We start from the raw sequence: 22,908 nt of genomic DNA, 5'->3' as shown, positions 1-22,908 counted from the left end.
GGATAGGTAGGGCAACGCTAACTGCAGAGGCGGCACAATGGAAGAGGTCGGGCGCTGGTCGTCCAGCGGTGGTGGAGACCCATTTGACCAGAATGGTAGTGTCAGAAATGCTGATGATTTGCCAATGACCATACTTGACTTTTCTATTTCTCTCCTGTTCAGTAGTGTGCCCACGAAGGTGGTGGTGGCACGAGGCACTCGTCCATGCGACAAGCTGCAAGGCGACCATGGCAGGGGCGAGTGGTATGGCCGGAAGGCCTGAAGGGAACAGGTTTCCTGTGTCGGGGCAGCCGGCCCAGGGAAGAAGTCGAGAGCCTGGAATGTCTCGGTGAGGCGGCTCAAGTAGGAATTGCCCAAGTAGCGCTCAGTGTAGGGCCGCTTGTGTAACATTCCACCCGAATGGTCTCCAGTCTCCGGAGAGGTGAGGTATCACAAGGTTGGAGGTGACCAGGTGGGCTCAGTGAAGGGCTGCTGGTGTCACATTCCGCAGCGGATGGTTTTTCCGGTAAGGTGATGTATCGCAATGATGGGGTGCAGTTATCGGGCATCGGTACATAGAGCGGGGTTAGAGCATTAGGGTCTTTCACGCAGAGCGCAGGTGGGGAAGGTGACGGACCTGTGGGCCCTGGTCACCTTTGTGGCGGTAGAAAGACCTTGGAACAGTACAATTGACCGACGGAATGGACGGGAGTCCGCCTTGCGTACTCCCTAGGCTAGCACTGAGGGGGGAGACGGTAAGCTCCCCGCTGTGAAATAGGGCCCCGGCTGGGGAGGCTAGGGCAACAGGTTACGAGCCTCCTGGGTTCCTGATCAGCCTGGTGGTCGGAGGGTGGGCCCCTGGAGAAGGCGGACAAGGATCAGAGGTTGGGGGCCCACTCCTCATGGGTCGCAGGTGGGTTGCACCTCGCGTGGATGCACGGCATGGAAGAGGGGAGCCGGAAGCCCCCCCCTTAGTGTTGGAGGATTAGAATCTTAATCTGGAAGAAGATCAGGAAGTCAAGAATAAAATTGTGTTGATAACTGCATTTAATGAATTTTGAAATGCCTTGTCATGTTTATGAAATGTCAAAATATTAAACATGGCCGTTTTTACACCCACACAAATCTCTGTTGTTGATTCTCATGTGGGTCGTCAGGTTATAAGGAGGGAGCGGGGAGCATGCTGGGGGATCCGGGTCCTATGCCAAGCGCGAGCAGAGTATCGGCAAGCGCGCACTTAGGGCCCGGCCCCCCGGCCCCCGCCCCCTACCTGATCCAGATAGGGGCGGCCGGTCTGCCCCAATGGGCGACCGGCCGCTTATCACTTCCAGGGGCAGGAGGACGCACTTCCGGTGTGACAGAGGGCGGAGCCTGGTGACCTATTTAGGTGCTTGGGGCAGGGACCCCAGCCTCTCCTTCCTCTGTTGCACCGGATCGTGGCGGCCTCCCTGAAGAGTCCTCCCTCCTACAGCCCTTAGTATAATTTTAAACTCCCACCCACCCGTCCCTTTAGCTCAGTGGATTGGAGGGGCGTGTTGCGGTAGAAAGACCTTGGAACAGTACAATTGACCGACGGAATGGACGGGAGTCCGCCTTGCGTACTCCCTAGGCTAGCACTGAGGGGGGAGACGGTAAGCTCACCGCTGTGAAATAGGGCCCCGGCTGGGGAGGCTAGGGCGACAGGTTACGAGCCTCCTGGGTTCCTGGTCAGCCTGGTGGTCGGAGGGTGGGCCCCTGGAGAAGGCGGACAAGGATCAGAGGTTGGGGGCCCACTCCTCATGCGTCACAGGTGGGTTGCACCTCGCGTGGATGCACGGCATGGAAGAGGGGAGCCGGAAGCCCCCCCTTAGTGTTGGAGGATTAGAATCTTAATCTGGCGGAAGAAGATCAGGAAGTCAAGAATAAAATTGTGTTGATAACTGCATTTAATGAATTTTGAAATGCCTTGTCATGTTTATGAAATGTCAAAATATTAAACATGGCCGTTTTTACACCCACACAAATCTCTGTTGTTGATTCTCATGTGGGTCGTCAGGTTATAAGGAGGGAGCGGGGAGCATGCTGGGGGATCCGGGTCCTATGAGAAATCTCGCTGGTAGATGGTCTACCTTTGGATATTCCTTGCTCACGCTTGCCAACTTAACATTGGTGAGCGAAGAAAAAACGATTTTGTAACTCTGCGTGCTCCTTGGAGTGTGAAAAACTCTGAAAACCACCCAGGCCTAGCCAAAACTCTCAACAGTTTGCGCCCGTCCTGATGGTGCATCTCCCCGCACACACTGCCTGACACTCTGGGGCCCCATTTGTGCTCCTAGATACTTACAGCTCGTCTTCACTGGCTGTGGTAACTAGTTCCCTGCCAACAGTTCTCACACGTTACTTCCTGTCCTTTGTCTGATGGTGAATTTATGCCATCTTGGACAGTTATGCAAAGCTCTCTAGTGCCCTCTTCGCTTGGTCCCTAATATACAAGTGAAATTATCTTTATTAATAACAATAATAATAGTGAGGGTGATGGTGGCAACAATAAAACACAAACATCATCAGGCACGAAAAGGAAGGCACAGTTAGTGCAACTAGGAATGACAAAACAGTAACACCCAGATCATTTTGACATGATGAATCAAATTCTGCCACAGAAATTTCAGCCACAAAATATGGCCTTCCGCAAACCCAGTGCTCTACACTGTGGTAGTATGTGAAAACATACACTACTGGAATTTAACCTACAAGTGTATAGACTCGAAAATGTACAGTGTAAAAATAAAAAACACTGTAAAACATCTTCCCGCAAATATACTTACATGCAACTAATCAAGCTGTCTTCCACCAGCCTCGAACCAGCATGAACTGGGGTCAGAACAGTAATTTCACCTGCTAGTAGGGCATGAAGAGAATCTGCCTGGATGTGAGAATGTTTAAGTGGACAATTTCACTGCAAGTAGATATTTCTGTTTGGCCTGTATTTTCACAGCCTATGATTTCGAATTTTTGGTTTTGTGACTTTCAGATAGGGCCTAAAATCCTGCAAGCATAAGGCATCGTTGCTTCGATTGCCTAGTAATCTCTTATCTACAGCGATAAGCAGTTCTAAAAAACTGCCCAGGCAGGAACTGAAGACTGTAAATAGAAACAGAATTTCTTATCAGAAAGAAAACACTCTGTCCATGATGGAGAGATAGTGCAGAAAATCCATTTTGAAGTTCTCTGAAAAGGAAAAAGTCCTCCTGATTAAAATCATCAAAAATCTGAGCAATATTTTAAAGACCTCGGAAAAAATTACGAAAACAACTGGCATATACGCAACACTTTGTCGCCAGTGTGGTTTGTATTGCCCAACTAGCAGTACTCAGGGTGCTGCTACTGCTGGTTCGTTTAGTGTGCCCCTTATCAGTAGTACAAGAAGACTTTTGGCTACTGACGAGGCTGGGTGATAGCCAGGGCCACTGGAATTATGTGGAAGGAGAGGGACAAATTATGCAGCGGGTTGACTAGATAATGCATCAAGAAAAGACAAATTATGCTCCGTAATGCAACACATTTTCTGATAGTATTACTTCATTATTTTGTCATTTTTAGTGTTCGCCTCCACAGCGCTTGCGCTGTGCTTGTGAAATCTATTATTTTTAATATACTCTTAAAAGAGACTTCGATCCCGCCTCCTCTCTTTCCTGGCTTCTCATTGGCTCCTGTGCATGCTAATTACCTGTCCTCCATTTATATTGGGTGTAGCATATTTTTAACCCTGAGCGGTAAACTCCGCACTCCGTGTTACGCAGAGCTCGCGGAGTTCCAAATAACTCATGGAGCAGTGTTTTTGTCCTCACTCACGTTCATCAACGTCAAGTTGGTAAGTGCGAGCGAGGAAAATCAACCTGCCAGCGACATTTTTCCTCGTTCGTGATCATCAACATCAAGTTGGCGAACCCGAGCGTGGAAATGTAAATGTGTAAATGTGGCGTATTTGTATAGCGCGAACAGTGACCCGGAGGCATCCCGGCGCTTGTACTCCTACCACAAGGTAACCCCTCCTGGCATTTCCTTGTGGGGTGTCCACTCCTGGGCATCCCATGGTGAAACCTGGCATCCCTTGTGCATCGGGGGCCTTTGTGGAGACTAAGCAAGCTATTGCCCAGAGTTGCAGCGTGGGACCCAAGCTTAGAATCGGCACTGAGGCGAGAATATCCGGTCAGAGGAATTTAAGCCCGAAACCCGCGGAGGCGGGAATCGAACCCTGGTCCCTGGCCAGCGTTCTGCATCAAGGTCTGCCGCTCTAAGCATTGAGCCACACTCCTCCAACCTCCCGGCGAGATTTCTCAATGCGGGGGGTGGGGGGGTAGTCTGGTTTCTCATTGCGAGCTGTTGTGAATGCTCATGACTGCTTGCGTTGAGAAACTGCCCATTAGTGTTGAGAAAGCTGCCGCTCGAGTAAAAATATACTCGAGCGGCCGAAAGGGAAAGCGGGGATCGCTTGCCGTTCGCAATAATTGCACAGCACGGACAAGAATCCGGCACTGTGCAATCACCGCGAACTGCATTTTTCTATCATACTGCGCTGCTTCCGGAGCTCCGCGTAGTGAGGCTGAGTTTTTTTGCACTTCGTGGAGTTCCGCGTAGTGCAATTCCATCCAGGATTACATATTTTACTGCATTTACCAATGCTTGTTCCTCATCTGCTTCTTTTATCAGTTTCCCGCCCCAAAATACTGTTAAAATCCGCTTTGGTGGAACAATTTTTTCATACAGTTTTGCCCCTTTTCGCTTTTTACTCTTGCAGCATATTTATAAACCAATTTATCTCCAGGGAGAATAAGGGGCATATGTAAGAAGCCATTTGCGATTCGCAAATGCCGGAATTCGCAGAATTCCGGTATTTGCGAATTGCAAACGGCGTTTTGGTATGTATGGGCCACATAGCAAAATAAGGAATTGCAAAAATTGCGATTCCTTATTTTGCTCAAGCATTTAAGGAATTGCAATTTTGCGATTCCTTAAATGCTATGTAGGGGTCATTGCAAATTGCGATTTTGGCTTAAGGAATCGCAAAATACTGCCTACTCCAAGTAGATGATATTTTACGATTTCCTGTTAAAATGCATTTTTTTTTTTTAATTCAAAGTGCCATGTGGCGCACAGACATGCCCTTAGGGCATGTATGTGCGCCGCATGTACTTACATGCACATTCCAGGGGTGCAACAGGTGTCCTTTGGACACCCTGGCACCCTTGGAATTGCGATTCTCAAATTGTGATTTTCCCATAGAAAATCGCAATTTGAGAATCTATCCCCATTCATTCCTATAGGCCTCTAGGCCCATAGGAATGAATGGGGTACTCATTCCTTAATTGCGATTCCCAATTTGCTAATCGCAATTAAGGAATTTTAGAGATTCACAAAAAAATTGTGATTTATTACATACATTCCATTTTGCAATTCTCAAATAGCAATTCCTTAAAAATCGCTATTTGAGAATCGCAAAATGTAAATTGCATACATATGCCCCTAAGTCATTTGCATAGAATCACAGGATGTTGCTGCTGCAGAGACTCGAACTGGGATCCCCAGCTCCCAAGTCAGGAACTATGGCCACTGCACCACATCCTCTCCAGTCCCGTGTTATTTGTAAGGAAGCTCTTTCCTTCTCCCAGATGATAATTGATAAAAAAAACAGTACTTTATTCATCACATAGGCAAAGCCGATGCATTACCAATGCTTGTTACATTTGTTAAGACTGTTTGGGCATAGGTTTCACCTCACTTTAACACTCAAACATAGCAATAGGCAACAGAAAGGTGAGAAGTCAGCCTTTGCAAAGGGTCTTCCACTTTGAGGCAACATGTTGCTGCAATTATACTAACTTTTGAACTGTTTGAGCTAGAAACAAAACTTTTTTTGTTAAAATCTGATGATTATGTGGCAAATGTGACAAATCAATAAACAAGCAGAACAAGCCGCAGCAGCACAATCACATTATTCCAGTGGTCCTGGTGATAGCTCACTTTCAAATGAGGGGGCAGGCCCTTCTCACCAGTAACGGTAAGAGAGAAGCCCCCTGACCCAATCAGATTGCAATCAGTTCAGTCCCCTATACCAGGGTCCTTCACTTTCTGCTCCATGAATGTGATATGCTGCATGCATGTTGTGTGTTTCCAGTGTGTGTTACATTCTTGAAAGCCCAAGTTAACAGTGTTCAAAGTGACTCATAATTATTGCAGTGCAATATGGAGGTTCTTCCTCCTTGTCTTGTGGAAGAGATGACAAATTGACATTGCTATTCAGAGCATCCACATCTCCTGAATTCATTAGTGTGAGGAGGCTCAAGGTCCCTGAAGTCCCAGCAGCTCCCCAGTCACCAAACATTGAGGCAGTGGCGTAACGAAACTTGAGGGGGCCCCCCTGCAAAGCACATCGAGGGGGCCCCCCCTCCGCGGCACGGCCCACCATGCCTTTCCGGCGGCGCGGCCCACCAAGTACCACTTTGCCCTACCACCCAGAAATCTAGCATATTTTGCTTTGAAACCTACTATTGCGCCGGAGCTGTCATTAATTGGCATCGCTCTATCTCCTTTCCTTGATATCAGCACCACCCCTGCTGCTTGGCATCCTATTCCTCAGCGCCCTTTGCCCAAGCCTTCCATTTTGCCCAAAAATGCCAACTTTACGGAGTCGGCTGTCCTATTTTTACACCTTGTTGCTGTGTTATGTGACTGCACCCCTTCCTCTCTTGCGGGGTTCCTGTGAGTAATAGAAGGCTGGTCCCTCACGCTCTGCGATTAGTGCTCAGTAGCCTGATGTCATTTACATTGCAGTTCCAACTTCCAGGCCCTAGAAATGCACGCCAAAGTAGCAGAAGATTCAACCATTGCGTGGCTCACATCTCTCCCAGGATGCACACTCCTGGCACCTGCAGCTGACCTGTGATAATTCTTTATTTCCCTTATTTTAACATATCACTTGTAGTCAGCTTTTTCAGTAAATAGGCATGCATTAATTGGCCAGATATCCATATTGCGGGAAGGGCAATGACCAGTGTGCTTTTGACTCATGAACATGGCTTTCTGCCAGGCCAGCGCATTAACATTTTTCGTATGAACCAGCTAGGTTTAAGTGTAGGTCATTGTCTTTCTGTAGTTTTGGCTCCCGGTTATAATCATATTTGGACTTGTTGTCTAAAGGTACCATTGTTTAGAAAATATTTATGAATGAATGAGGTGGTTGTATATCACATCACGATGTATCTACCTCCTCACTGCTTTAAATGAAAAGGCAGTGCCAAGCTCTGTGGACAAAAGTTGCTTACCACAGTACGATATGTGGCTAGGAGGTCGTCTTTTTTGGTGAAAGCTTGGAGCACTATTATGTAAGTTATTGGGGTCATTTACTTTTGAGTCTGACAGCAGTGCAGGTATTTCCATATATTAAAGGGATGTTTGAATTTAGCTTAGTCATGGCATTATATACTCCTCAGAGACTTACAATATCTATCCTCATAATGTATGACACGTACTTTATCCCATTTATGCTAATTATAATAATAATGTTAATGTTAATGTTAATGTTAATAGGTATTTGTCAGCGCTCGTACGCCCGGGGGCTTCATGGCGCTATAGAAAGGAACGAACGCAACAGTCACAGAAGAGGAGGAGCAGCTCAGCAATAAGCCTGAGTGAAAAGCCAGGTTTTCAGGGAGTGTCTGATAACATTTTAAGCCTTGTGACCGATGTTACTAATGCGAATAATGATATTGAATGTACCAACCTTGGAAAGATGGAAAGTTGAGACCCTATTGCCAGAGTTTGAGCTCATAATTCATGGAGATATCAGCAGCATAATCTCACTGATATATTTGACCAGCTCTGGAGAATCATTCCTACCACACTTTACAAACCTTTCCAGGTTCAATGTTATAACTTATGTGGTAGATCTGAATTTCTTAGTAGGACACTTTCATGTTCAGCTATCAAAGAGTCCACGTTCTACCTTAGAACCTCATAAATCGACAGCAAAAATCTGACCGAAGACCAGTACATATAAGGAACTACAGGAACTATGATTGAAATATTTGCTCCTCGTTGTAATTGAAAAGTAAGTCTCTCCATGCACCTATATTTCCATTCTTAGCAAAGTTAGAGAACATGAAAACAGCTAGGGGTAACCAAGTAGATAAAATGCAGAGCACCTGGCATCAAAGCATTTAATGAGCATGAGTATAGTGCAGCCATTTTACTCACAATTGCTTTAAACAACTTCAATAATGTCCTTATTTAGGTACATTTCCGTGACTGATACCCCACTGAATATGAAGAGCACACTACAACCTGGGTTGTTTCACCCTTAGGTCTAATGTCTCTAAGTCATCAACTAGCAGATGAACAACACTCGGCTCCTGCTTAATGCTAAATAAATGTAAGCAATTCTTTTTGTTTAATATGTGGAGCAGCTGTGTATGCTATTCATCCTGTTTTTGATAATGGCAATGTCTGCGAGGTGCACAAATTGCAAAAAATAATTCAGCATTATTTACCCAGACATATCGTTAGAACAACACGTATCAGAAGTAGTTAAATAATGTTTTCCCACTGCCATCAGTTCACAAAAATCATGCCATCTGTTTCCTCAAAGAATTGGTTTTTAGTAGGCAAAAGTGGCAATAATTATGTTTAGCAAAGGATCTTATACATGTTTTCCTAACTTTGGGCCTCATTGCGACAGAGCAGCCTGTCCAACAAGCTCTAAATCAGGCCCTAAGGTTTCATAAGACCTGGAAGCCGCACAAAATGCAGGTGTGTAACTTGTTTATAAGTCATAGTGGTCATTTTGTGGTAGAGTGTCTGGCATAGCAATGCCTTCCTGGCCTAGGCTTGCTACCATCTCATTCTCTACAGTCTGCCTGCAGGCAGACTTTGGCTTACGTGTGAAACAATTTGTATGGCACTAAAGGCTTTTTGACCTCGATATTACATGCCGAATATCTATGCAGACCCAGGATTGTAAGATCACAGTCCGTTTACCTTTGTTTGTGTAATAGCACAATGCCAGGACAACAGTACTCTCATGAGGACTCCAAAGGCTACTGTGGGGAATCCTACTTTCAGACAAACAATTAGGAACGAGATAGAATACAATTTTAGGAAAATGATGAGTTGGCATGTGAGGTGCTACGGACAAGTCACTGAATCATACATTAATCATACATGCTGCTACCCAAGAGGTTTATGAATATCGAAAGCTAGTGCGCCAGTCCGTCATGATTTATGAAGTCAAAGTGCCAGGGCTGTTATTTACAATTCAACGCTGTTTTGCTATCACTTTTAATCAAAAGGGATTTTGTTTAAATGCGTCTTATCCATTCTCATCAAAGTTGCAGTTTTGACACAAGGACATTTCTCTATTTTAAACATTTTTCCAGCTTAGCACATGTACCATAAACTTTTATCAAAAGTTTCAAAGCGTCATTCACAAGATTTCACCAGTTCATTATTGCTGCTTCAGTTGCATGCATGTGTTGGTGCCCCTCCTCGCGCGCAGCAGCGCACCTGGAAGGACCTCATCAGCTTAACATTCTTATGAAGAGGAGGTTCTGTGCTGGTAAAGCAAAAGACACCATTGAAACAAACATGCACTAACCAGCATGTAGAGCACAGCGACTGTGACCATCGGAACTCGTGGCTGCTCGAGCTAGATACCTCAAAATCACTTGAGTAGCCTTTCCAAGGAGAAGCACTAGCAAATGTCATTGAGTTAGACTTGTGTTTGCTGAAAGGTTTTACCAAGCTTCACTGGCCTACAGCAGGGTTACAGGCAGCATGGGCAGCAACAGCTTGCCTTAAGCTTCCCTAACACGAGGAGCAAGCAGACAATAAGTGCATGCAGTAGAGGTGGAAAGTTTCCTCTTAGGTCAGACTCTCACCTCACCCCCCCCAACCCCTCCCACACACACACACAAACCAGTGCCCTCTTCCTCACGCACAGAATCTCCTCTCAAAATAGCTAGTAATTGTACATGCCTCAGTGGCGGTGACAAATGTAATGTCGCAGCGGCGATGCAAGCTGACTCTCACTCTCCCCCACAAATTCCAGAACTGTTATGAATAATGAATAGCCTTCTGGTTTCCTCACGACAAGGACACACGTGCAGCAGAGCAGCAGGTCATGTCTCCCAAAATTGCCCTTCCTACTACCTGTATGTATGTTTAATTGTTGACTACTGTGGGCCAAGGGCAAAATACGGAAGAAGAGTGGACTTGGTCAGACCCAATTTTAACAGGGTCCCACATGCAATTTCTTGCAAGGGTTAGCAAGGTTTTTAATTATGCTTCACGCTAATTCCCCTAATCCCGGGCACCTCCCCCACCAGACAGGAACCGTCAACAAAAATATAAATAGGCGCCATTATGTCCTCGCCTCATCTCTAGTACTGGGAGCATACCTACCAGGCCTTCTCTTTACAAAGTGTGTGTGCGGTGGGTTAGAGAGGGGCAGGGCGGTGGGGTGTTGTGTTGGTTGAAACCAGCACTTCTGTAAAAATGTAGGATAAGGATGTTCCAGTCTAATAGTTCAATGCAAGCTATACACACTGAAGTGCAAACGTCTAATTATATGCCTCATCATAACTGACAAAGTATGAATCATTTTCTTGTATAGTGCAATTGTAATTCGGAGGTGATGGCAAAGTTGGACCCCTGGAGGCAGGCAGCAGCCCCGCCGGTGGGTGACGGACTTACTTCGGAGTTCGAAAATTCGGAATCGGACAGTCACAGTCCTGAGCGTGGGCGGGCCTGGCTGCTTTGTCTTGGAATCGAAGTTTGTTGTTCTTCTCTGTTATCTTCTTGATTATGGCTATGCTCGCCACCGCGCCCCTGCTGCCACACGCACGCACACCTTACTGAGTGAGTGCTTACTGCTTATTGGTCCGCCTGCGATTGCGCATGATGTGTTGTGCGTGCCCTGGGGCTGCTGGCATTGCTCACCACTCAGCAGCAGCCAGCCCTGCCTGCCTGCCTGCTGCCCACGCCCACGCACAACGGAAAGTGAAAGAACGAAAGTCAGGACTACTGGACTCGGAGTGAAAGTGAACAAGTGTGTGCGTGCTGCGCATCCACCCTGTCCCGCCGCCATTTCATAGATTCGGGCGGGCTCAGTCACAGTGTAATATAATAAGAAAACAAAAGTGCCTCACATCCGACACTCACAGGGTGACTGGCCACGGCCGGGCCCCCCACCACCACCATTTCGGACTTGCTCTCTCGCCTCTCGGGGTCCCGGCTGGGGCCCGGCCGCCCCGCACCATCGAAGACTCGGGCCCCGCACACACCATTTCGAAGACTAGACTCCAGTGGGGCCCCGGCCGGGGCCCGGCCGCACCATTTAGAAAACTCCCAGGGGCTGCGCCCCGGCCGGGGCCCCCGCACCATTTCAAATACTCGCAGAGGCCCCTGCCGGCCGGGGCCAACGCTGCGCACCATTTAAGAGCCTACAGCAGTATTGTATTACTGACGTGAGGAGGGGCCCGGCCGGGGCCTCTCAGGAGCGTGAGGCCCCCCCCGCAACGCGGGGTCTGCGTGGGCTTGTGTTACGCCCCTGCATTGAGGTGCTGGTGGAAGTCGGCTCAGTTTCTTTGCTCCCGCATTTATTTTCCCTATTCCTGCCTGCGTAAGAGCAAAGCTGAGTTCCCTGACTGGGGTACTGTGAGCAGGGAATAAAGGTTCTATTCCCTACATTCACTCTCCCGAGCAGGGAACCCCAGTGTCTTGGGAAATGGGGTCCCTGGGACACTGCAAAAGTATCTGGCCCACGATGATAGGGTCCCCAGGGCCAATCTGCAGCTGGGGTGGGAGAGCTAATGCCCCCTTCCCAAAAAAACACACAGGCCCTGCCAGATGGGGTGCCTGAGGCCTCAAAGAGGCTTTGGGAGGAAACGCCATGCCACCGCCCCTAAAGAAACATGGACCGAAGGATGGGACCCCTGAGTCCTAAAAAAGCTCAGGTACGGGGCTGCACAAAAACCTCCCAATAGAATTAAAAGTGGCCCTAAGGATGGGGTCCCAGAGGTTTAAAGAGGGCTTAGGGAGGGGGATCTGCCCGCCACCTCCCCAAAAAATGAAAAACAACGACCTCCCCGTACCCCTCCACCCCCCCATCAAGACTTGGCCCACCCTGGGGTGGTTGAGTTATAAAACGGGTGGGAGTCTGCATTTGGTTTTTACTTGGCACTGCAGGTCCTTTGCACCAATAAATAAAAGAACAGTTTTTGGCTCCATGGGGACCTCTCTTGCATGGCCTATAGGGCAGAGTATTCTTATCCTGCCTCCTTATACTTTTGTAATACTTTTTTGTAGGACAGGAAACTAAGTCCCCATGTCCTTAAACAGCTGCGGCCATCTATTTGTTGATATGGTGGCAGCCAATCAGATCTTATCTTAAGAACTGCTGACTGAGAGGATCCACGCCGGTGTAACATGTACAAAGTTGTTTTTACCTTAATTTCTCATAACCTACTGAACTGATTTATACCAAATCACAAAAAGCACACTTTCTGGACCAAGATCTAGCTTCCTGCTAAATTTGGTGTAATTCCGTTCAGCTGTTTTTGTGGTATCACTGTTACATTTTCCTATTGAAAAATGCAAGGGGGAAAGGCTTTGTGGGACCTGCTTTTTCTCAACCCCTTCTTGATGGATCACCCTGAAACTTTAAAGGAAGGAACTGAGGTGGATGAACCTTTGTTTGGGAAAGTTTCATGAAGATTCATTAAACGGTGCCGAAGTTAGGCGCAAAGCAAAAAATACTTTTCTATGGAAACGTGGTCCTACCTATAACTATCAATTGAAACTCCAACTTGTCTTCCCCAGTGTCCCCTATCAGTGCCTCCCCAGAAGTCTTGTTACCTAGGCTTTTGACTTTGGGACCTATTTTTTTTTAACATCAACTATGTGGGTATGGAATCCCAGATCATTTTGGATGGTAGATTTGTGGGCTCTTTAAAATGTTTTGAATATTTTCTGCCACCTAACTGAATCCCTGTGTTGGCCGTCCTTTAACCCTCTGAGAAATTTAAAGAGAGGGCAAGCATAGCATAGGCATCTAAACTTATTTGTACCATTCTGTCACACACATTTAGATTGTGACATGTATTTCCCATAGCAAAGAACAGAGATCTAATGATGTGTATGATTGAAGAGGACTCTCAAACTCAAGTCCTTAGACTTCAATGTTAAACTCAGCAAAAGAAATGTAAAACAAAAATTAAGAAGGTTGAGGGAAAAAAACAATAAATGGCCTATTAACATACAGAAACAGCATGGAACTAACTTCTGAACCAAATTCCTTCATGCAAGTAAAGATAAAAATCTTTGTTGAAAATGGTTAACCAATTTGAGAGAGGGGACATGACTGCAAATAACGCAAAAATAGCGGAGTCAGTGTGGGCCTCACATCTAAAGGCCTATTATATGGCAAAGAAGGAAAGAGCCATAGGCACAGAAAGACTTAAGGGCGTTCACAGCATCAACTGCCAGCAATGGATAGAAGATCTCAGTCCTTCAGTCGAGCCAAATACGCTTTATGATGTACAGTTGACAACAGCAACTGAACCATTGTCATATGAACCATCACAAATCCCTGCTATAATCACTGAAAGCCAAACAGATGGTACACCTGGCCCCAGTGGCCTACCTCAAGGTCTATTTATGAACAATGTTGAATTATAGGTCTAGAAAACTGGCTGGACTCCATAACTATGCACCTGCAACTGAAGTGATCCCAGATTCTTGGGGAGAAGCAATAGTGCACCTAATCTGCAAAGGGGGGGGGGGAATAATGCATCTCCAGCAAATTATCAACTGATTACACTGTTGAATAATAATGCTATATAAATTGCGGCACTTCTGTTAAAATATATAAATGCTTGGATCGAGACACAAGATTACTTCCATAAACCAAACTGGATTAGGTCAAGGCACAGGCACAATAACACACTTGCTTGTACTTTCACTTATTATTAACAAAGCCATGATGACAAATAAATTCTTATATCTATGTTTTGTGGACTTTAAATCTGCATTTGACCATGTTCCTAGGACTAAATTATGGGAGAAACTGGCCAATTGGGAGATGCCAGCAAAATTACTTAGGGTCATTCAACTCTTGTACAATAACACCGGGATGAGAGCGAAGATCGAAGACGGAGAGCGTTTCACGTAAAATTTCTACATCTATCGGAATAAAGCAGGGTTGTGTGCTCGTCCCACTATGATTTCATCTATTTATAGCCGAGTTAAACAGTAAACTGAAGTCAACAAATTCACATGGATGGTAAATTTATTTAAAGTTTATTGTATGCTGATGATGTCTTTGTAAGTACAACTATATACTACACCCCTCAACAAATTAGAAATTAATTTAAAATAAAACCACTGCAATGATAATAGATAGCAAATGAAAATAGAACTGGGTTTGGTATTTAAACAGTTGTTGAGTCTAGAGGGTCCAAGAATATAAATACTTGGGAGTAATCAAATACACTCGATAAAATGATTACAAGAACGTACAAACAACAAATTAATTTTTCCAGATCTGCACCCGTGGCCCTAGTTTGCTTGGAGTTGGGCGTCATCAAACAGGTCATTCCAAGGCAAGCTGCTTTTTCAAAAGGTTGGTATGAACTTATATCAACAAAAGATCTTTATTTATATCACTTGCTTGCGGATTCAATAACTAGGAGCGGTGTCACATTCCCTGCTCGATTGTATATGTAAAGCGTTCTCACCTATCTCCAAGCGCAAGAACTTTGGAACACACCATTTACTTTACAAGTTTTTAAAAAACATCTTAATTCAAGCATGGGGAAATTAAGGCACAACCAGTACATAAATGTTTTGACAAAACAATCTCCTGCTTGGATGGTTCTAAACAGCTATACGTCATTGTGTAGTCAAGCCTATCTCTCTTTAGGGTACACAAGTCTTATAAAACATACATTCATGACATATTGTTTGAAAGTCTACCAACTGTGGGTCAGGCTCCGAGGTGGGACAAGAAGATGGAAAGTAATCCGTCCTGACTGTGTAAAAAAGTTGATGACCCAGTAATCCGTCTAGTCTGCATATTATCGGTTCTCTCGTTAGAAAGATAAAAACACCTGCTAAGACAACAGATTAATTTAAGGCAAATACTAACGTGTTGTCTAGCCATCATTCGTTTTTTTAATCCAAAGGATCCTATTTCAAAAACTCTCTTTGTAAAATTCTTCATCCTGGCAGAAAAGAAACTAAATGCATGAATTGCAGGGTATGTATCCTTGTATGTGGCTAGGTCGTTACATTCAGATATGCTGCCCCGAATGTGTTTAATCAGTTAATGCACCTTGATTTTGATATCAATTTTAAAACAATTTAATAGTGCACTGATGCTCTGAGATTTGAATGTTTACATGTGTTCTCATGCAATGATTTTAATGTAAATGTAATGTTTTACTTGTAAAGCGCACTGTTGCCAGCCAGCATCTTGGCGCTGTATACCGCTGGGGAACCCGTCCTGGTTTTCCCTGTGGGATGGTCCCTACTGAGAGTCCCCAAGGTGGAGCCAGGCATCCCCGGCGTTGATGGGGCCGTTGTGGAGTTTAGGCAAGCTAATGCCCAGAATTGCTGAGTGGGACCCCTGGTTAGAGTAGGCAACGAGGTGAGAAATATTAAGCCCGCTGACCCTGGTCCACAACCCTGCCGCATCAGGAATTGAACCCTGGTCCTGGGCCGACTTGTGCTTCTGGGTCTGCTGCCTCTAACCATTTTAGGAAATTAAGCATGAATACAAAATAAACATGAATTTGAAACTTCTACAGTAGCCACTGACTGCTTAAGTGCTATAAGAGTGATTTGGAAGGTATCTTGCTCAGTACATAGTGCTAGGGTCTTTGGTGTTTGTTTATTCGTAATCTAAACTGACCTACCTATTTTTTTCCTATATTGTTCTTCTGGGATGTGTTTTTACTATGTTTCTTTTCTGTTCTCCCTTTTTTGTTTTTCAGAAGGAGGATAAAACCCCATAATCCAATTTTCCTCTTCATTTCCTTTCTCTTTTCTTCCTTTTTTCTGATTTCCGGATTCTTTACTATGCTATTTTTTTCCTTCATCTTTTTGTGTCGATATTTCACTTTTTTTTTTTAAATAAAACTTTAACCATAAAAAATTAGAAAGTAAAAACGTCAAATGTTGATGGCAGCCTGAGATCTCTGGAAAATCTACCAACCTTTCATAAGAATACCGCATAGACTGAGCCACCATTCTGTACCGAACCCGTCAGCTTCAGTCCTCTGGGTCAACAGGGAAAACCTCTGCCCAGAGAAGCATCTTTCAAATGCTGCCACAACCCGTAACAGAAGCAGTGTGGTTGTTCGTCAATCTCCAGCAATCGATCGGTGCTCAGCAACCTTATTAATCCGCATTACAACACACAGGCAGTGCAGATCAGCCAGAAGAACATGAATGCGCCTTTCAAGATGGACAGAGCCCACATTAGCTGGGACCTGCCTTGGCTACTGCTATGTTAAATCGCTTGTTTGTGGTTCCCAGTATCCTAAGCAGTTTGCTTGCTGTATTGTGAACGTGGGCCTACAAGTCCAAGAATGCAAAGTGCTGTTGGCTAAAAACCCAGCACTAACTGAAGGGCACACTTTACCTGGAGCCCCAGGGCAGCAGTGAATGTGCAAAGGCCCTTCTCTCATTTATGCTAACAGCTGAGGAAAAGAAGTGTGCTCGTCACCAGACAGTACATTTTCTTACCTTAACAAGCATTGGTAAAGCGGATTGGATTTTCTTTGTGTGCACACTCATAGGCCTGCCTGCTTCATGCATGAACAGGAATAGTAATCTTGCATACACACATAAGAGATGCTTCTGTATGCATGCATAGCATATAAATGAATAGTGCATATTGTAATTGTAATGCGCTTACTACCCCTGATGAGGCGTCACAGCACTTTTTCGGTGAGTAGCACGCTACTCCGGAACCCATAAAGGATTAATGGTGAATTAGTATAGTGAAATATGAAAGTAATTTGAGTGGTGGATATGTAGTCAGTTATTTGGATTGAGAAGGATAGAGTATGTACCTGGGCGTAATAAAAGCCTTGTTATTCAAATGCAGAAGAGCTGGTTTACTTATGTATAAGGAGGGCCAGTTTATGCATATGTGTAGCAAAGGCTTTTTTTGCGGTGACTAATTATGCTAACTATTTAGTATAGGATTTTAAAGTGGATGCAACTGAAAGGTTAACATATATGGCTGGGAAAGGTAAGTTACAGGCACACTGTGGAAGCATTGGTGTGAGCTTATAGAGGAAGAGTGGCTTATCCGCATTCACAGCAACGGCCTTCTTATGCATATGCATTGGGAGAGTTGGAATGGCCAGATTATGCACATGCATAGCAAAGGATTAATATAAGCATTCATATAAAGAGGTGACATATACACATGTCCATATTACGCTAATTTTCACGGACAGGTCATTTTATGTTTATGAGCAGGAGGAGTTTAGTCAAATATATTGAAAGAGACATTTTATGCATTTGTTTGGGAACGAATGCCCTTCTAAGGGCTGGTTGTTGTGCCAGCAAATGGAAGGCCAGTGTATATACATTTACAGGAGCTCCTCGACACATGTATAGCAGCACCGTGCCGCTTAATTTCACTCTATTACCGCATAATTTAATCTGCACTGCCGCATAGATTGCTTCACCACTGCCGCATAATTCCGCCGGCCGTCCCTGTACGCCGGACCGCCCGCAGCCTCGCACAAGGACTCGGAGTCACCATCGAAATGGAGCGTCTCTGAAAATGGATGCTGAGAACAGCGGGCGCAGGGGAGGACCGGATCCTCCGCAGCCAATGGGGCTGCCGGAAGGATCGGATGGTTAATCGAGGGGAGGGAAGCCTCCCGGTAATAGGGGACGCAGGGGTGGGGGCATTAATCCCCCCCAGCCCCCGTCTGTGGGGATGAAGGCTATTTCTCTCTCTGCGGGTATTGCGATAATCCCCCGCGCGCAGACGGCCGAGCAGGGAGATAATATTTTGCGCAGTCCAATAATCCGCTCAACCTGCGAGCAAACTGTTTTCACAGATAAGCCGCGCAGCCCTCTCTCCAGATATTCCGTGCGGGGAGAGTGACAACGCAGAGAGATTTGGGACGGGTGGGCTGCGATTAACCCAGCAAACAAATAAATACATCGGGGTCAGCGGGAGAGGGAAGGTGGGGGCAGGCCTTCGGGGGCAGAGATAGATTCTAACCTTCAGCTCACGTGCTCGGATGCGGGGTTTCAATTAGCAGGTGCCTTGTCACCATTGTCTTTATGGAAACATGGTCGAAACTCTTTACTCAAAAAATTCACTCGACAAAATGTAGGACTTTTGCGTGAAAAGTGAACGTCAAGCAAAAAGAATGAATTGGAATTGTTAGTTTTACTCCCTGCAAAATTTTCTGGAAAGTTTCCCCTTCACAGTTCATTGCACGTATTTCGGTTTTTTTTCTCCTTCAATAAATGACCCACTTTAAAAAAAAACAATTGAAAGCTTTCGCTTTCAACACTTTTAATTTTGACCCTCGCACTTTGCACCTTTTCGTCTTCGGTCCGTTCTTTATCAACTCATTCACTGTATCAGTTGAGATATTTTGCAAAATAGTAGGCTCGTTGTTTTCGGAAATAGTTGATCAAGGAAGTTATGTAATGCAACATTTATTTTTTAGATCTTGATGGGTAAAACTCATTTTTCTGTTTTTCTTTGGTAGACCGAGTGTCACTGAGCAGGGTGATGACAGTTAGGCAAGGCCGCTCTTCTGCAATGCTGGAGTAAAACCGGTTGTGACGTAGTATCATTTACGTTGTAGTCCCTTGAAAGGAGGGAGCCTGGGAATACAGGAAGAGAAAATGGCCGATTACTTACTGGTAATTTTCATTACTCCGAGTCCATGTCTTCCTCGTCACATTCCTGCACGTGTTTCTTTTTTGATGCATGAATGGAGATAAACTCATAAGGACTGTGAGAGGAAGGCGGACATCCGTATGGACTGTGAGAGGAAGGCGGACATCCGTATGGACTGTGAGAGGAAGAGGATGAGGAGGTGATGAAGACTTTCCCCACCTCCCCTGCTATCACAGCTGAGCAGCCGCGGCCCGTGCAGGTAAGAAGGGGGGGGGGGGGGGGCATTTCGAGAAACAACCACGAGGTAAAATTAAGTAAATAATTAACTTCCCCTCATTGTCGTTTGTCGAAACACTCCTCCCGCCCCCACACCCGGCCCCATCGCTCTTACCTGAACGGGCCGCGGCTGCAGCTGAGGAAGATAGCAGTGCAGTGGTCCTGTGGTAATGCTGTTGGTTTGACGCACCGCCGTGCAGTACTCCTATTGTGACTCAGTTTTTTTGTCACACTGTAATGAGGTACTCCTGTGCAGGCCTTATGTGGACCTGGAACACTTTAATGCTGTATTTCTATGCTATTTTGGGTTTGGCGGGGTAGGGTACAGTGTTTTTTGTCTAGAGTAATGTGCATCTGTTCCCCTAGAGTGGTATTTGCAAGGTGCTGCTCTGGTCTTGCCACCCAATACTCAGCGACGGCCCATGGAGGGTGTTCCACCGGGCGGTGATGTGGGGCGGGGGTTGTAAAATACGGGAAACGGACGATTACAGGTAAGTAACATAAAAAATAAATAAAACAAATGTTGTTGTGCGCGCTGCATCGCATTTGGGGTTGCAGCATGCGCAACAAAATTCTTTTTATTTATTTTTTATGTTACTTACCTGTAATCATCCGTTTCCCGTATTTTACACCCCCCCCCCCCCCCCGCCCCACGTCACCGCCCAGTGGAACGCCCTACACGGTCCGTCGCTGCCAATACTGGCACACTGTAGTGGTGTGTTGCCATCTTGATGCGTGGCTTGAGCATGTTTTAGCCTAATATTCTTCTTGAGGGTTCTGTAATTTAGTGCAATAGTCCATGACGAGGCCCTGCGTATTGCACACCATATAGCACAGTGCTCCCATAGTAATGCAGTGACTTTACCACCCCGTAATGTAGTATTTCCATCGGCTTGGCTCAGAGTTTTACACACTACTACCATGCGGCATTCATATGGTGAGCTGAGCACACTCTAGTCCAGTATTCCTATGGCCATGACACTCTGGGTTTTACACACTAGCATAAGAGATGCATGGAATTCAAGGCTCTGTGCATCGCCCGTAAGTTAAAATACTCATCACATCCATATGTACTGCAACACCTTGCACACCATATACAGTTGCAAGAGCACTAGGATGGAACGCTCTTTCCCTTCTTACAGTGCCCAGAGTAAAGAGAGCCAGGGGAGGAGGCAGCTCATTTGCCTTCCTCAGGGCCAAGCTGTGGAACTCTCTTCCATTGCAGATCAGGTCTAATAAGAATTTGTTAAGTTTCAGGAAACAACTAAAAACATACCTTTTTTAGATAAAATATTAGGCCTTTTTAGACATGCTGTAAAATCTCCTTTTTGCTAGCGCTGGGACGCCCGATTGGAGTAGCTTTTTACGCTCTATAAAACCCAATAACATAACATAACACACAAGCACAATATTCCAAAGCGAAGCCTAGGTTTAACCACTCCATAGTGCTGTATTCCTATGGTGGGCCACTGCGTTTTGCACACACTGTACTAAATGTTGTCCTGCAGACTGTGCTCCTTGCCGCGTGATATTCCTGTAGTAAGGCAGTCACAAACGTTCAGAGAGGCCTTGGCTACTCTAGCATTTTATGTCCATACCAATAACTGTAATGCCAAAAAGAAATACGTTAAAAAAATAATCTGCGCCCACCTTTGAACTTGAGACCCCAGCTTAACCTGTTTACTGCTTCGAACGTTCAGCGCCAGTGCTGAACGTTCAAAGAAACGGGTGCGGCCGCGTCGGCCGTTGGACGTGCGCAGCACCAGGGTGTAGCTCGCGCAACGTCCAATGGCCGACGGCAGCAGCAATAGGGTTAAAGCAATGTCAGTGCCAACACAACACAGCAGTGAAGGGTTTACGATGTTCTCCACTCGGACTAGCAATATCACCCCAGTGACACCAACCCAACCTTCTCTTCCAACCCCAATTTTTGCCAACCCCAACATTTGGAGCAACCATGAAAAAGACCACTTCTATCCTTACCTGTGCACACCTCCTCATAGGTGGGGTTGGGAGTGTACCCCCCAGCGTATCCCACCTGCGTTGAGAAAACTCCGGGTGGTGCCCACAGCTTCTTCTCCACACCCCAGAAGCAGCCCATGCCTACAGGGGACAAAAAAGATCGACACCACTGAGCTTCACCTCCAGACAACCCAGCTTTAGTTTGAGAGCCATGTCACGGTGCAAAAGTTTCCATCCTGGATGCCATCTTATTCCTACAACAGTTTCTAGAAAATATTCTGTCTTGGATGCCCTTTCCTAACCTCAAACTGAATCCCCTCAAAACTGAGTGCAACGCAGTGGGTAGCAAGCAAGGGAGGGGGCCGTGTGGCATGGGTTTTAGGAGCGGCTGCCCCTCTGCTCTTACCTGCGGCCATCGAAGGGGAAACGCCAGCACACCCGCTCTTACATTCGGCCACCGCGGGCGGCAAACGCAGGGGCTACCACAGGCAGTAGAAGGCCTAGCTACACCACTGGTTCAACGTACTTCCCTCTACTTCTCCCCACTGGTTAGACCTATATTCCAGTCCAATCCTAGGTAGAATGACTTGCACAACTTGTGGGGCCCTATGTCAAACGCATCAAGTCTTTGGCCTTCACATTAAAATAAAAATCTAAATTTACACTCAATTATAGGTACTCCATACAATTGGGACCAATATCAAAACAGACATTTATGAGGGGTACAGATATTTATTCTTAAATCAGATTTTGAAATGAAGACAGGATTCCTGGTCCTCTCACAGTTCCACTTGGTTGAAAGTGCTCTGCTCTCAGGTATACCTTTGACACTCAGGTAGGTTGGCCCAGGAGTAAACCACTTCAAGGTTCTTAACAGAAATATCTGGCTCAAAAATTGATCATCTCTAATAGGAGCCTCTCTCTTCGGAGCTCTGGATCCTTTCTTCTGGAACTGGCTGTTTTCAGAAAACAAAGCACCCCGACTCAATTGTTTTTATCGTGTTGAGACTATAGGCCTAATTTTGATCTTGTAGTTACAAAAAATGGGTATAACCCAGAAATGCCACTGGGACCTGGGTAATTATTGATACAGAAGAAAAATGGTCCCAGTGGGACACCCTAATAAAGAAAAATATTGCGATCTTGGGAGATCGATATCCGTCACCAAACGCGCACCAGGTATCTCCAGTTAGCGCCACAGAGCTGCGTTGCAGAGAGGTGTAAAAAGGGGATGGCCTGGACTACCTCTCTGCAATGCAGCGCAGTGGCGCTTACTGGAAGCACCTGGTGGACTAGTTGGCCCCCATGTGCCCTCAGGATTGAAGCGGAATTATTTCCCCATCTTAAAATGCGCCACTGGGTGTGTTTTCACTGGTCACCTCAGGCCCCATCCCCTCCCTTCACCACTGTGTAAACGCGCTCTGCGGCCGTTTTAAGTTGGAAGATTAAGACCCCTTGAATCCTGAGGGTCCCTAGGGTCCAACTAGCCCACTAGGTACCTCCAGTAAGCGCCACAGAGCTGTGTTGCAGAGAGGTGTAAAAAGAGGCACGGCCTGGACCATCTCTCTGCAACCCATCGCAGTAGCGCTTACTGGAAGCACCTGGTGGGCTAGTTGGCCCTCAGGGTCCCTCAGGATTGAAGGGGAATTATTTCTCCAACTTAAAACGCACCACAGGGCGTCTTTGCACACGTCACCTCAGGCCCCATCTCCTCCCTTCACCACTGTGTAAATGCGTCCTGTGGCGTTTTAATTTGAGAGATTAAGTCTCCTTGA

The 22,908-nt window shown here is 46.0% G+C and overlaps 1 protein-coding gene across 1 annotated transcript in view; it reads right to left on the bottom strand.

Annotated features, from left to right (window-relative positions):
- LOC147733011 (uncharacterized) overlaps positions 1-22,908 on the bottom strand; it is a 176,746-nt gene that overhangs the window by 63,013 nt on the left and 90,825 nt on the right. The window contains exon 3 of the mRNA XM_086957566.1: positions 21,155-21,274. Within this exon, the coding sequence (XP_086813692.1) occupies positions 21,155-21,274 (120 nt within the window). The remainder of the gene's footprint in view (positions 1-21,154; positions 21,275-22,908) is intronic.

Source organism: Lissotriton vulgaris, chromosome 2_1 (assembly GCF_964263255.1).
Source record: "Lissotriton vulgaris chromosome 2_1, aLisVul1.2, whole genome shotgun sequence".
Classification (NCBI taxonomy): Eukaryota; Metazoa; Chordata; class Amphibia; order Caudata; family Salamandridae; genus Lissotriton; species Lissotriton vulgaris.
Note: the sequence above shows the minus strand (reverse complement) of the source record. Positions and strands in the feature narration are given on the sequence as shown.